Source organism: Pararge aegeria, chromosome 22 (assembly GCF_905163445.1).
Source record: "Pararge aegeria chromosome 22, ilParAegt1.1, whole genome shotgun sequence".
Classification (NCBI taxonomy): Eukaryota; Metazoa; Arthropoda; class Insecta; order Lepidoptera; family Nymphalidae; genus Pararge; species Pararge aegeria.
This window is the reverse complement of record NC_053201.1, coordinates 7,452,805-7,467,881: the sequence shown is the minus strand read 5'-3', so window position 1 is coordinate 7,467,881 and position 15,077 is coordinate 7,452,805. Positions and strand designations below refer to the sequence as shown.

General features: G+C 34.0%; 1 protein-coding gene across 1 annotated transcript; it reads right to left on the bottom strand.

Moving 5' to 3' along the window:
- Window positions 1-72: 72 nt before the first annotated feature.
- On the bottom strand, window positions 73-10,693 carry LOC120633969 (glycoprotein 3-alpha-L-fucosyltransferase A-like). The gene is made up of 7 exons (XM_039904405.1): window positions 10,556-10,693; window positions 10,146-10,303; window positions 9,514-9,754; window positions 8,293-8,490; window positions 7,353-7,585; window positions 644-815; window positions 73-409 (listed from the first exon to the last, which is right to left on the bottom strand). Exons 1-7 carry the CDS (start codon window positions 10,691-10,693, stop codon window positions 269-271), a joined length of 1,281 nt encoding a protein of 426 aa, XP_039760339.1. The 3' UTR covers window positions 73-268.
- Between the last annotated feature and the right edge of the window lie 4,384 nt (window positions 10,694-15,077).

Sequence of the window (15,077 nt, the reverse complement as noted above, 5' to 3'; positions counted from 1 at the left end):
TAGCTATTCCTAAAGTCCACAAAGGAAGGATTGTCACATTAAATGGCGATAAATTTGAGGGAACGGATCGAGATCGCGATGAACGCAGTCTTTGAATAATTTCTTTAACGTACCTTTATGGTTTTGTTTTAAGAAGAAATAATTCAATAGGTTATGTTACTCAACTCTACATGGGTTCTTTTTCATCTCGATTCATGTAAAAAAAAATCAAGACCCATAATCAGGACAGTATTTCATAATTACCCGCTGTTACATAAACACATATAATTTAGTCAGTTTGCGTGCAGGTGGCGTTGCGCCACCACGCTTGCACGTCCGTGTAGTGAACGTTGCGTTGTCGGCGGGCGCTCGCATGAACCATTGCGCACACGCGACAAAAGAAGAATGTGTTAATAAACTCTCCTGTGCCCTGTAAAACACATCAATATGTTATAAACAAATTGCTTTCGTAATCCTTTTTTAATTTTATTGACTGTTGGCGCGTCGACATTGCTGGTTATAAATATCTTCATGATTCTTGCTATCACTATAAAGATACTTGTGCATGAAGACTTTAATCCAAATTCAAATAATTATTGCAAGATAAAATATGTATTACTACTACTAGATATATAATAGGTAAATGTATTGCACTGCTTCATACCTTCCACTTGAAGTACGAATTAAAGAGAGTGTCGTCTTCATCTAGGCGACGTAAATACGCTGCTAGTTCTTCAGGCCCAGCGAACTCATCAACGTGTATGTAAGAATTGTGTGGCGCTACTGCTGCGTACTCCGAAGGACGTGCTCCCATTACTATAGGTAGCACGTCGTGTCTAAAATCCCTAATAAAGTTTCAGATCTCAAAGTCCTAATTTTAACACTTTCCAAGACATACATTCTTTAACAGAATGATGGAACTGAGATCAATTATTGCCAAGAACTCCCAGCTAAAGGGTGAACTAGCTGACCTACATAGCGCTCACACTCTGGTCTTAGAGGAGCGCAACCAACTCCAGGAGGCAGTGCATTCTTTTAACCAATGCATATCTACTTATGATGAAGCTTTAGGAAGAATTACTATGTTGGAGGGTGAATTATGTAGTGCACATAAAACTATTGATGACCTTCAGTCACAATTACAAAATGTTGAAATGCAATCAACAAATAACTTGTATGATGAACTACTTACTTCATCCTCAACAATGCCAATGTGCATCGATCTGACTTGTGATAGCCCTTGTGTTAAAAAAACCAAGCCTCAAATAGATCTCCCCTTTTTAAATAGCCACAATAAAATAAAAAAATACATTAGAATTAGTAAAATAATAAAAAAAACTCAAAAATTAGTAAAAAACCAGAAGAAAAGCAGTGAAAACCTGATACTAAGAAAAGAACGTTCAGTTTTGTTAAATAAGTTAAATACCTTTTCTCTTTCTTTTCAAAGTAGCAGGGAAAAATATGAGAGTGAAATCCAAACCTTAAATGATGTTATTCAACAGCTGGAAGACTCACTTAAAACTATGACTATTAAATATGAGCTGTCAAAAAAGCAGATTGATGAACAAATTCTGGCAGCTGATGAGTTGTTAGCTCTAGGTACCTACAATATGGCTCGTTTTGAGTCATTGGCAAATAAATGTCAATGTTCTCAAGATATACCTACGGCTAACCTAGACTTAAGTAGTAGTATTTTGTCCTCTAATAAGCTAGAGACCTGCCAAGAGCAGTGTGAAAGTATTATTCCTGTCACTACATCCTTAGATTATAATTTATCAAGTAAGCATAAAAAACACACTTTAGTAATTTCAGACAAGCTAGGTAAAGGTTTTGGTCCTATTATGAACTGTTACCTAGATCACTCAGTGACTAATAGATGTTCACCGGGGGCTAATTTAGACTATCTTATTGATAGTTTGAACATAGACAGTTTAGATGTGAATAAAAATGTTATATTTTTGTTAGGAGACAGCTTAAATGTAAAAAAGACACAAATTATAAGATGTGTAGAAAAATTGCTGGCTTTGCATGAAAAATCTAAATGTAGATTTGTTATGTGTGCCTTTCCGTACTGTGGCACACTTAGTTCTAAGCGAAATAAGCAAATTTATAATTTAAATTTATTAATTTATAACTTGACATGCCGTCATAGTGAGGCAGTTTTTTATTTTGATGTGAATAAATTTATTTCACCACTGTTATTGACTAGGGATACTTTTTATCTGTCAAAAAAATGTAAGCAACATATAGCCTCATTATTAGCTTACAATTTAAATGATACAGTTACAAGTGTTGTAACTAAGTCTATTGACAACTTTACAAATTGTACTTTAGGTACCAATATTTCTGATAATGACCCAAGTACTTGTTCAAGTACTAAGAAAATTTCTTATAATTATTTAAACTAGATAGCCAGACAACGGAGAAGCTCTCCAATATGAACATTGTACATCAAAATATACAGAGCTTAACCGGCAAAGAAATTGAAATAGAACTGTTTGTGGAAAAACTCAATATACACATTCTGTGTATTACTGAGCATTGGCTCACTGGTGCACATCCAGCAGTTATCTTAAGGAATTTCAAAATGTCAAGTGTGTTCTTCAGAAGGACTGCAATTCATGGTGGGTCCTTAATTTTTGTACACAATAATATAACTTGTAAGGAGCGAAAAGACATAGTTAGTCTTTCTGTTGAACGCACTGTAGAACTATCTTGTGTGGAGCTGGAGCGATTTATAATAGTGTGTGTATATCGTCCCCCCTCAGGTGATTTTAGCCTTTTTGAGGATGTAATGGAAGATGTGCTTAAGCGATTGTCTGTATCCACAAAAAAAGCAATAGTATGCGGGGATTTTAATGTTGATATTTTACTTAGTAATGCAACTACGACTAGGTTGCTAAACTTATTTAAATGTTTTAATTTAAATTATGCTTTTAGTGAACCTACTAGAATCACAGCAACCTCAGCATCGTGTTTAGATAATATTTTTCACAACTGTGATATCTTAGGTAAATCGATAATAACCAACTTAAGATCAGATCATTGTGGCCAACAAATTACTGTTTTGAATAATATAAACAAAGATAAACATATCGTCAAGTGTAGGCCGATAACTAAGAGCAAATTGACGCGATTCAAAGGTGAAATATCATCCAAAATTCCTGCCCTTGTCTTTAAGAACGGTCATCCTGACAGCATTTATGGTACGCTCTTTAATATTATAGAAAATGAATTTAACAAAATATTCAATTTCAAACATATAGATTTCAATAAAAAAATAAAGTTTAGCGATTGGGCAACTATTGGCATATACAAAAGTAGAGATAATTTGTATGAGCTCTATGGTGAAAAACAATATAACCATACTCCAGCTTTCCTACAACACGTAAAAATGTACTCTAAAACGTTTAAGAACGTTTGCTTTCATGCTAAGTCGCTATACTTTAAGGATCAAATCATAAAATCGGATAACAAAGTACAAACAACCTGGAAAATTGTTAATAATGAAACTGGGAAAGCTAAATCCCGCAACGTAAACTTTGAATTAATTATTAATGATAATAAAGTTACCGCTGACAGTGAGGTTGCAAGTACCTTTGAAAACTTTTTTCAGAGTGTTCCTATTTTGTTGACTGATTCACTTAATTCTTCACCTACTGCAGCTCAGAGTTTATTGAGGAACAACGTTAATGAGTGCAACGTTTTATTTAATTTTAAACATATATCTGCATATGATATAATAAAGAATTTTAAGTTGTTGAAACAGAAAAAAACCGGTGATTTATGGGGTATGTCTGTAATGGTAATATCTAACATTATAGACGTTATTGCCCCTTACTTAGCCATACTTTTTAATGAATGTGTTGATAGAGGTACTTTTCCAAATTTAATGAAACATAGTAAACTTATACCTCTATTTAAATCTGGCAATAAAAACGACATTAACAATTACAGACCCATTTCAATCTTACCAGCTCTTAGTAAGGTCTTTGAAAAAATTATATTAAATCAACTTTTGAATCACTTCAATGTAAATAACTTACTACATCCGGAGCAGTACGGTTTTACTAAAGGTCGTAGCACCACGGATGCAGGCGCTAAACTTTTAAAACATGTGTACGATGCCTGGGAACGTTCGCAGAATGCCATTGGTGTTTTTTGTGATCTATCCAAAGCATTCGATTGTGTCGATCATAAAACCTTGCTTCTTAAACTAGCCCATTATGGTATCAAAAACGTTGCACTAAATTTGGTTGCCTCTTATCTCAGTGACAGAACCCAAAGGGTTTGCATAAAAGACATTAAGTCGCAGGGGTCGGCTACGTCAATGGGTGTCCCACAGGGTTCAATCTTGGGTCCCTTTCTATTTTTGGTGTATATAAATGATCTACCACACCATGTCAGTGAAACCTGTGACATTGTACTGTTTGCTGATGATACATCTCTAATTTTTAAAACTGATAGAGGTAGAGACAACTCTGACGATGTAAGCCGTGCTATGTCGCATGTGTCGCACTGGTTTACTGTCAATAATTTACTTTTAAATGCAAAAAAAACTAAGTGTGTGGAATTTATTTTACCAAATGTAAAGAAAGTTAATAAAAATATAATAATAAATGGAGAATCACTAAAAATGGAAGATTCCACAGTTTTTCTGGGCATGACCTTGGATTGTAAGCTTCAGTGGGGTACCCATATAGATACACTAGCAGGTAAACTAAGCTCGGCTGCCTACGCCGTCAGGAAAATTAGACAGATTACTGACGTAGAAACAGCAAGACTTGTTTACTTCGCGTACTTTCATAGTGTGATGTCTTACGGGATCTTATTATGGGGCAAAGCTGCTGATATTGAAACTATATTCATATTGCAGAAAAGAGCTGTACGGTCAATATATAAACTTAAATCACGTGAATCCCTCCGTGAAAAATTTAAAGAAATTGGTATACTTACGGTAGCCTCACAATACATTTATAACAATATAGTATTTGTAAGACAACATATTAGTCTTTATAAACAAAAAGTGGATATAAACAGTCGACTTACAAGAAATGGTCATAAATTAGTGACATCTGCATATCGTCTGCGAAAGGTGCAGAAGTCATTTGTGGGATTGAGTATACGCTTTTATAATATGATTCCTAAGGTAATTTTGGACCTACCAATCCATAAGTTTAAAGAATGTGTTAAAACACATTTATTACAGCGAGGTTATTATACAATTGATGAGTTTCTTAATGACAAGGTTGCTTGGAAGCATCCGGCTCCGCTTTCATCTCTCACAAGATAGAAAAATGAATGTTAAAATATAAAATGTAAATTTTTGATGTTGGAAAAGAGCAACTGCTGAGTTTCTTGCCGGCTTCTTCTCGGTAGAATCTGCCTTCCGAACCGGTGGTAGAGTCACTACACACGGACAGACTTGACGTTTCAAAAGTGCTTGTATTAGGCCTACTTGAAATAAATGAATTTTGAATTTTGAATTTTTTTTGAATTTAGAATAATAATTATGATGTTTAACAAATTTATATTTAACGTGATAGATTAGGTACACTGAAAATTTTACTACGTACCTAACAGACGCTATCGCTTCCACAATATTTTATTTTTCCTTGAGGAGACAAGGCAAATAATTTGCTAGGCAATAAATTCAAATACACAAAAAAATATAAATACACAAAAATAATATACTTAATGCATTTCAACAATGTATATCGTAAAAGTCGATTAATAAAATAATTAATTATAGACATTTTAATTAAGTAGGTACGATGAGTTTCATTACATAAAGAACTCCTCCAGAACTGTTTTAATTTTTTTATGCCTTGCAAGATTTTGGGATGCAAGTGCCTTGTATGCGAGTTCTGTACATATTGCATGTGATTCGATAGTGTTTCTTTCTTTTACGTGAGTTTCGTAAGACTTGCATGCTAATTGAAGGTATTTAGTGCGAGTTTCGTACGTCTTACATGAGTTAGGAAATCTATCTTTGTATTATGTATATTTAGTTAAAGATAAAAAGGTATCTTCGTTCAGTCTGGTCATAATTATGCTTAATCTGTGGTTGGTATAAGTTGGAGTAGAATTTCAAAATTACAGGAACCCAGATCAACAGGGAAGGCCATATAAATGGCGGGTAAAATAGAGGTACAGCGGCGTACAGACAGAAGGTTCAAGGGAAGATTAAAGGAGTTATCCCATCTGTGAGTGTGGCTTGGATGAGGGCACTATAACTCATATTATTTTTAACTGTCCCAAACTTACCTATCCCCTCTATGACGTTCTTCCTCCCAAAGTCCCCCGTCCTTTGAGTGTTAAATGTTTTTTAATGTTTGTTTTCAGTCCTTATTGTAGATTTTTATGTAAATATATAGTAAGTAATAAAATTAAAGTATAATGTACAAAAAATATCCTTACTAATAACAACTATTTCTTGGTACATATTCAAAATTAACTTTTCATTAGTTTCACCGATCAATCTCCTTCGTGCCTTCTTCATCTACAAGACATTGGCGAAGTACCTTGTGCCCAGTTGGCACAGACAAAAGCCATAAACAAGAATTGAATTGAAAAGGAGTTATCTCTTTGTATTTAATTAAAAGTGTGCTATAAGTTCAGATAGATTGATGTTTGAGTTTATTATGTGCTATGTTGTAATTACAGATACTAAAACGATTAAACGTTATAAGATATAAATATGGGGTTTCTTTTACATGTGAGTTAATAATAATAATAATAATAATATTTATATATTTGCCAAATTGTGGGTACCTACATAACAAATAAACATTTAATTAAACAGACCCTTCACAATCGACTGTCACAGACAGTGTGCAAATGATTTAAAAAATAAAATATATATTACTTTACAATTTAAAGAATAAAAATACAATAATCAGAAATAGGTAATAATGTCATTTTAAATTAATTAGGCAAATAATACAATTACAATTAATGTTGTTATACAGTTACAAAAGTTAACTAATTAGGTATAGGTATTACTCTCACTAAGGTATTCTTTAACACTATCATAGTTTTTGTACTTTAATTCATAGATCTAATAAATGTATTCAGCTTAATATTGAAAAGTAAAAAATAGATTTGTTGTTTCATTTTATTTAAAATACTTTCATTTCACGAACTTTTGTACCTCCCGTCGTAATGAACTCATCATGGCTACATATAAAAATCATAGCTATCATGGAAAAGCGGCATGTAGAAATAACCACATGGCCACCAGACAAGTACATAGCAGAAAAGCTGACGCTGCCGTCAATTTAGGAATAATGGTGCTCCATTATTCATAGCAGCGGTACCCCAGATTAACGATAAAGAAGTATAAGTAGTTACTTATAGGAAAATTAACTTACTGAAGACTATTCACGAAGAACTTCTCTGTAATATAATCCTGACAGTTGGAGTTTTCAAAAGCCAGATAGAACTTGTATTCCTTATCGAGCATTTTGAAACAATCGGGGTCAACGCGTGGGCAATTTTGCGACCCGCAAGCACCGTAGATGTCCACGGAAATGAATTTGGATAACTGTTTCGCGTATTGCAACCGACGATTGTGAGCGTGACAGTTGGAAACGAACCATGCTACCTGTAGGTAATCCAATTAAGTGAATTAAATTTGTATATAAATAAATAAATTAATAAATATACTACGACAATACACACATCGCCACCTAGCCCCAAAGTAAGCGTAGCTTTTGTTATGGATACTAAGATGACTGATGAATATTTTTTTTTTATAAATTATATATACATAAATAATTAGAAAATACATATAAACACCCAGACACTGAAAAACACTTATTGCTCATCACACAAACATATTCCAGTTGTGGGAATCGAACCCACGGCCTTGGACTCAGAAAGCAGGGTCGCTGCCCACTGCGCCAGTCGGCCGTCACATATAAAAAGTGTGTGTAAACTGGTTAGAGCTTGGGCTTCCCATTCGACGGAACCGAGTTCGATCCTCGGCGGGCACTTCTAACTTTTTGGAATTACATACGATTTTGATTTGAAAAAGTAAAACAGCTCTTTCTTTAACGGTGCAGGGAAACATTGCGAGAAACCTGCATTGTCAACGTCACCTGCAAAATGTGTGAATTGCCCGACATCACGTCGATTAGTTGCTTGGTTAACACGTGCCATGTCGAATGAATGCAAAGTCAAAAACTCAATTCATTTTCTTAAATTTTGCAAAATAAAGTAAAGTATATTGTCTTCCCACACTGTTAGCTTAATATTTACGTAGCTTAGTTAAGGATAGCTTATTCTGTAGATACTTATTTACTAAAATACCATTTTTGTTTTATTTGCTGCGTAATTCCTTTCTAGCACCTTTTCCGTGACCAAAGTATCATGGTATACCCATTTTTCGTAAGGAGCCACGATGTCTGAATCGCGGCGATATGTCGCCGTCCAATTGAAAACGTTTAATAAGGTGGACCTGAGAGTAGCTGTGTTGTACGGACATTCCAAATAATATAGAATCCAAATCTGGAAATGCAGTATGAGGTTATATAATGCGAGCTTTCATGATAACTCTTAAGATTTCCACGCTCCTAATCAAAGGTCGTTTCGAGTATCGATACCCTGTAACGTTAAAGTAAAATAAAACTTGACCATCTTGTTTTAGAGCAAATTCACTCGCAATTTCACCTTCTCTTAGCAAAATAAAAATTGCATAATAGTATATGCGAGTTTAAAACTATAGGGCCACTTCTCTTTGACCTTACCGAGTTTTAATACTCCACGATTGCAAGCATGGAGACTCGATGTAGCCTTCACTTTACGTGTAGGGTACATCGAGTCTCTAATCATGTCAGCTCTACCCAGAAAGCTATGCAAAGATGTGTAGACGAATTTAAACTTTGATACAAGGTGTTAAATTCCATTTTATACAATCATTGCAGTGTTTCGATGCTCGGCAACAGCTCAACGCTTGCGAGTCTAAGAATGCAGCTGTATTTCGAGCATATAATCTTATACTTATATATCAAACATAAAAAAGTTTTTATGATTAGTATTTATTCAGATACCATTTATGATTTATCTATTTATTAATACTTGAACACAGAACGTGAAGCAAAAACTTACCTTGTCAAAATGAGTGATTACGGTAGTAAATTCTTTGACAATAGTATATTAATAATGTTAAAATTATTATTTAAATCATAAGAATCTGCAACTCTGCACCCTTACCGCGTCGCCGAGATCATATTGACACGTTGGTACGAAGCGCTCTATTTCCCCGTTTCTAATGCGCACCGCCATAATTTGAATCCCTTTCCAACTTCCGTTTTTCCCACAACTTAATGTGATGAGTGACTTTAAATTAATAATGATTGACACTAAATCTAGGCATGTGTGCTCTATCTAAGGCTGCATCGTTACCTTGCATCAGTTGTGCAACAATGATTGAGCAAATATCTGGTGATAGATGGTCTTTTCACTTAACATCAGGTGTGATTGTCGTCAATCGCTAGTGTATAAATAAAAAAAGAATGATTTAGCAAATACCTGATTAGGTGGTCTTTTCACATCAATAGAGTTGTGATAATCTTCGTACAATACAACATCAACCGTAGCGGCTTCTCTCATATCGATAGTGATAGAGCATGCGTCCACAGGACACTTGTTTCTGATGAACTCTGTCCTTCCACCGGGCAGGTCCCAATTCCCCAAGCCATTTGCTAGTAATATCTTCACAATAGATACGTCCTCATCTTTTGGTAATATATAAGTGAGCTGCTCGACAATTCTGCAATTAATAAAGGCGTAAAAATCGCAAGCTTTGGCTGATTTATCGGTACTTACCTTGTGCATTAAAAAAATAATCATCAAATTCGATATAGATTTCAGGAAAATAGCCCGATAACTTTCTTCTTTAAGTGATATTAAATCAATATAATGCTTCGCGGAAGAAGGAAGGTTCTTCGGCTTGCGGGTCAGGTTTATTTAATATTTCGTCGACCGGCTACGTTCTATTGAAATGCAGCTGTCACTATCTCCCAAAAAATATTTTTGCCACCAGAAACATCAACAGTTAAATAGGTGTAGGTATAGTTAAATGGCAATTATGAGTCATGACTTATGATCGTGATCGTGTTCAATAAACCGTGAAATAACCAAAGATAATAACAGTTTCTAACCTGTCGTGGCCAGGCGCATCTTCAGGAAAGAGCTTAGTGTAAGGGTCGTGATGCAAAGGACGCTGCTTGCCGCCAGACATAAACCAAGGCAATTGGGGATTCTCCTTAATATCTTTGTTAGTGTTTTTTAATTTAACCGGATCCTCTCCAGTATAGCGCTGGAAAAGGATTTTTTAAAACAAAACTTAATATTTAAGTGTTTAATAATTTTCTCAATTTCAGTTTTTTATTCGATTCAATAGCTACCCGATTCAGGTTTAACACCTACACCTCTGGTTGAAGGACAGGCCGACATTTTTTAAGGACGCGCTCCTTGCATACCCTGCAAATTGTTGCTCTATTTCCTACTTAAAAATAGGCCGGCTATCTCCTGTAAAAATAATAGTTAGATGCTATTTCTGAATACGGACATATTTTCTCAACTGCGGCACCCTAGCTTGATGGCTATACTGCGGTGGTGGCGGTAGCAGCAGCAACACCAGTGCAGTCAGCAACAACAATACTAGCAGCACTAAACGTCGCAGCACTCGTGCTGCCCGCATCCACATGCCTAGGTGGACACGCACTTATGCTTTTTCTCTCACGATTTAAGCTCTTCCTTTCTTTTCAATCCACATTTATGTTCCATCATCTGTGAATGAGAATTTGATAACATTTCTAGAGTATACTGGTGTACCCAAAACGCTACTCTTCTCCAGCTACTGTGGCGCGCAATCGGGAAAAATTGTGAAGTTAGTATTTCAACCTCTTTTTTTAATTTGATTTAATTACGATTACATCAATGGCTATTGTTTAGGACACTATTGCGACTACGGGCCTGTGAGCGAAGACAATATTAAATCGAGTGTTGAAGCGCAGGTGATCTTATAGCAGGTATGCGGTTTGGCAAGCCTAGAGTCAAAGATACAAATTTATAAAACCTTTAGTACACTTCTCTACGACAATTACTTACGTAGAGACTTACAAAGAATTTTATAATATGTGTACATATTTATGTTGCTCATTTTGACTCTGATTCCAGATAACTATTATTTTATGTAGGTACTTATTTATCTTCTGATTATTTAGAAAACACCCATTGACTATCGGAAACAGTCGTATTATTTTTATTAACCATTAAAATATTGGTTAGGAACGTTAAATTATTTAACAAAATGCAAATAATAAATAAGAAATTTAAAAATAAGATAATGTCCAAAAATCCTTCCCTAGTACTAAATAAAATACAATATATTATAAATAATAATATGACTCTTTATAAACAAAAACACACAGTAAAAAACATTAAAAAGGTTTGAACTACGAGTAAACATTTCAATTTTGCATGACGGACCGAGAGAATTGACAGAATATATTTAGAATATAAAAACTTTTTACAGTTCAAACATTTGGGAGCCTTTAAAATATATATTTTGTCACTTTATATAAGCTTTTTTAAGCCAATTTTTAAATTTTATCGTAGGTTTTTGGATTTTCTTTATATTGAATATAAAGAAAATCCAAAAACCTCATACTTCGTGTGAATGAAGGATCCCATCCCCAGCCATCTCCTGAGGGTGGCATACCCAAAACAGAAAGATATAATATGACGCTATGGAGTGCCTTGAACTAAAAAAAACAATCATTTTAATAGTTATATTTACCACTGACAATGCGAAAATAGATGTATTGTGCGATTTTTATAGTAATTTTAGATTTTCTTGCGACAGACCTCGTCCGGGCATGTACTATCGCCATGCTTTTTCTGCCGCTAAGCAACATTATTTTTTTCCGCTAAGCAGCATTTTTCGACCCCTTGGCGCAGCGGTGAGGGCTGTGGTTTATACTTGGAGAATCGGAATCTCAATACCAGGAGTATAGGAATAGAGAGATTGCGCATGTAGAAGATTGGCGTATTCTTAAGCTGGTGTTTATCGAAGCGACTCAGATTGAATAATATGAGTAGTTTATCTTTTATGCTGCTGATATTGGAACTAAATTCTCGCAGCAAAATGGAAGAGGCATGCCTTATCTGCACTTTTGATAGGATACTAGGCAAAAAATTTGGGAGTTTGACTTTTAAGCTTGTGTTTAAGAATCTTTGCATGCTGACGTTATTATATGCACTCGAACTGAAAACAGCACTCTTTCCTGATTCATATCCTTTGTTGGCTAGAGCGCTTTAATTGAGCAAGTGCCCCCCCTGGAACGAGACACGGGAATGCCATTTTTGCAAGGTTTCGCGAATCTCAATACCAGGAGTGTAGGAATGGGAAGAGATTGCGCATGTAAAAGATTGGCGTATTCTTAAGCTGGTGTTTATAGAAGCGACTCAGATTGAATAATATGAGTAGGTTATCTGCTATGCTGCTGATATTGTAACTAAATACTCGCAGCAAAATGGATGAGGTATGCCTTATCAGCATTTTTGATAGGATACAAAGCAAAAAATTGGGAGTTTGACTTTTGCGCTTGTGTGTTTAAAAACCTGCTGCATCCAATGGAACTTGGCAAAAATTTCGAAAAAAAATTACTCAGACTATCATATTATGTGATCGTGCAAAGTCGCGTATGTAAATTGATACTGACCAGAAGATATACATGAATATTGGCTCTTAAGGATAGCGAAATAAAAAAGAGAGATTTTATCAACCTAAGGCAGGTTGATAAAACAGTATAACACAAATTTAATTATTTATTTTCCTTTATTATAAACACTTCAGCATTATCAGAATACAATGTAGCTGTTACTTAATTCTATTATTTACTTATAATATGTATATTTAAACAGTGTCAGTAAATGTTTAATCTTATGATATTTTAATTATTATTATTTTTAACAACGATGAGGTAACCACCGAATACGGAAAAGCGTTAACGTTTTGTTTTATGTATTTTTTAGGAAAACATTTAATATTTTCGGTATTCGGCCGTTTATTCCATAAATAAACTTAATTGTATTTTTAATACAATGATTAATAAATATAGGAATGGCCACTTCCTTATATTATGTTTGTTTAACATAACGAGCAGAACTCCCTGTGTATTACCTTATACTTTTTTCAAATAACTAGATTGTGGAGGTGATATAAAGATACGAGATGCCATTAATATAAAAATTATAAGTGAGCCAACTTTGTGAGAATTAATATTATAAAAATATATCATGACGAATATGTATAATATTAGATTAGAAAGGGGTTTTTGAACAATGCTATTTTTTGTAGGTAAAATTTATATATTTAAAATGGCTACTCTAAAAGAATAACCTACAATAGACAATTGTCATTTGCCGAACTATATATTATCGTCGTTCTTAATTTAAATTTTAGAACCATTTAATTTTAAAATATATATATATATACCTATGTGTATTATTATTTATTCACATAAGTGACTAACCGCCTGTTCGAGAAACACTAATAAATCTAAGTGGGTTTTTGATGCTTCAATATTAGTCGTGTACACGATTTCTGTATGTTCTTAATTTTGTGCTTGAAACATACTTTATACTTAAAACGAATAAGACAAGAAAGAAAAAAATTACTAAGTATTATTTATTGCTCAACGGATGCGAGTAAATTAAACTTAAACTTCTCGGAGAAAACAGTGAAACAAGTTTACTTAAGTAATTATTACTCACTTTCTCACTTACTCTTCTTAAGATATATAAAAAATCATCATTAAACTTCATTTCAAATATAGTCTAAGAGTCAACTTTAGATAATAAGGTTCGAACGAAGGTAAATTTTAACAGTACCTAACGATATTCGTATACTTTTACATGACAAAGGCTACAAAAATAAGGAACATTTAATAATGTAAAAGAGATCCTAAACTAATTTTAATAAATAGCAAAGTGTTTGGTTTATCTAGTAGTCGAACCGCCCGTCAACCTTAGGATAGTTTAGGTACCTATGTTCGTGAGTCTATACCTTTGTCACAATCGAAGAATCGTTTTTAAGTATACCGTATCGAAACATTATTACTTAAATGTAAAATGAATAATAAAATCTTCCTCATTATATAATATATAGTCATACATTATGTACTCCTGAGCCAATAAATAACGTAACTACATAATTTGACATTCAGTAAATCTGCCAAAGTTACATGATGTCCTCCGTTCAGTCCTCAATATAAAATGATAAATTCATACCAAGACTCTGACGTCAATCTACATAAAAAATTTTTGAAGCCTGCGAAATTTCTTCAAGTTTGGCATAGCTACTAAGTCTTGCATAGGTAACCAATGCGTTTCTTTAAATACCGAGAGGCCCGGCCGGTTTCCAGGAGCTTTCTCGGGAATAAAAGTATTATATCTATTAGCATGATAAAATATATTTATGTATCAAATTTTTCATCATCATTGGTGCAATGTTTGAGCCGAACATAGGGGGTAGCTAAAAAATGAATCAAGGCCTACCCAGAGAGGGACAGTGTAGGTTCCCTGCCCCCTGAAGTTAATTAAACAAGAAGATTTTAGGCATCTTTTCAAAACTGACGAACAGAACTTAGACAGACAGATCCGAGCCCTTGTGTAACTTATAGAGCTATTTAACTTCATATTATAAAAATTATCGTTAATTAAAACTAACCTGATATTAAACACATTCATTATTTCTTACAAATGCGAGCAAAGAGGAAGGTAATTGTTTCGTTGTAAATGCCATAAAATATGATGTCAAAGTAAAACCTTTTTCTAGTTACGAGACGTTTGGGCCCCCATATAAAATGGCAAATTATCGCTAGCTTCACAAGGAGAAAGGACAACATAGTAACTCTCCGAGAAGGGGCGCACGTGTATAAATATTATTCAAATAATATAGGTACGTGTAATAATAAACGGGTATTAACCTATTCATACATGAATGATAAAAACCCTGCGTATGAATTGCTCTTACTTCATAGCTAAATTTTAATTTGACTGAGAGATAGTCATAACAAAAAAAA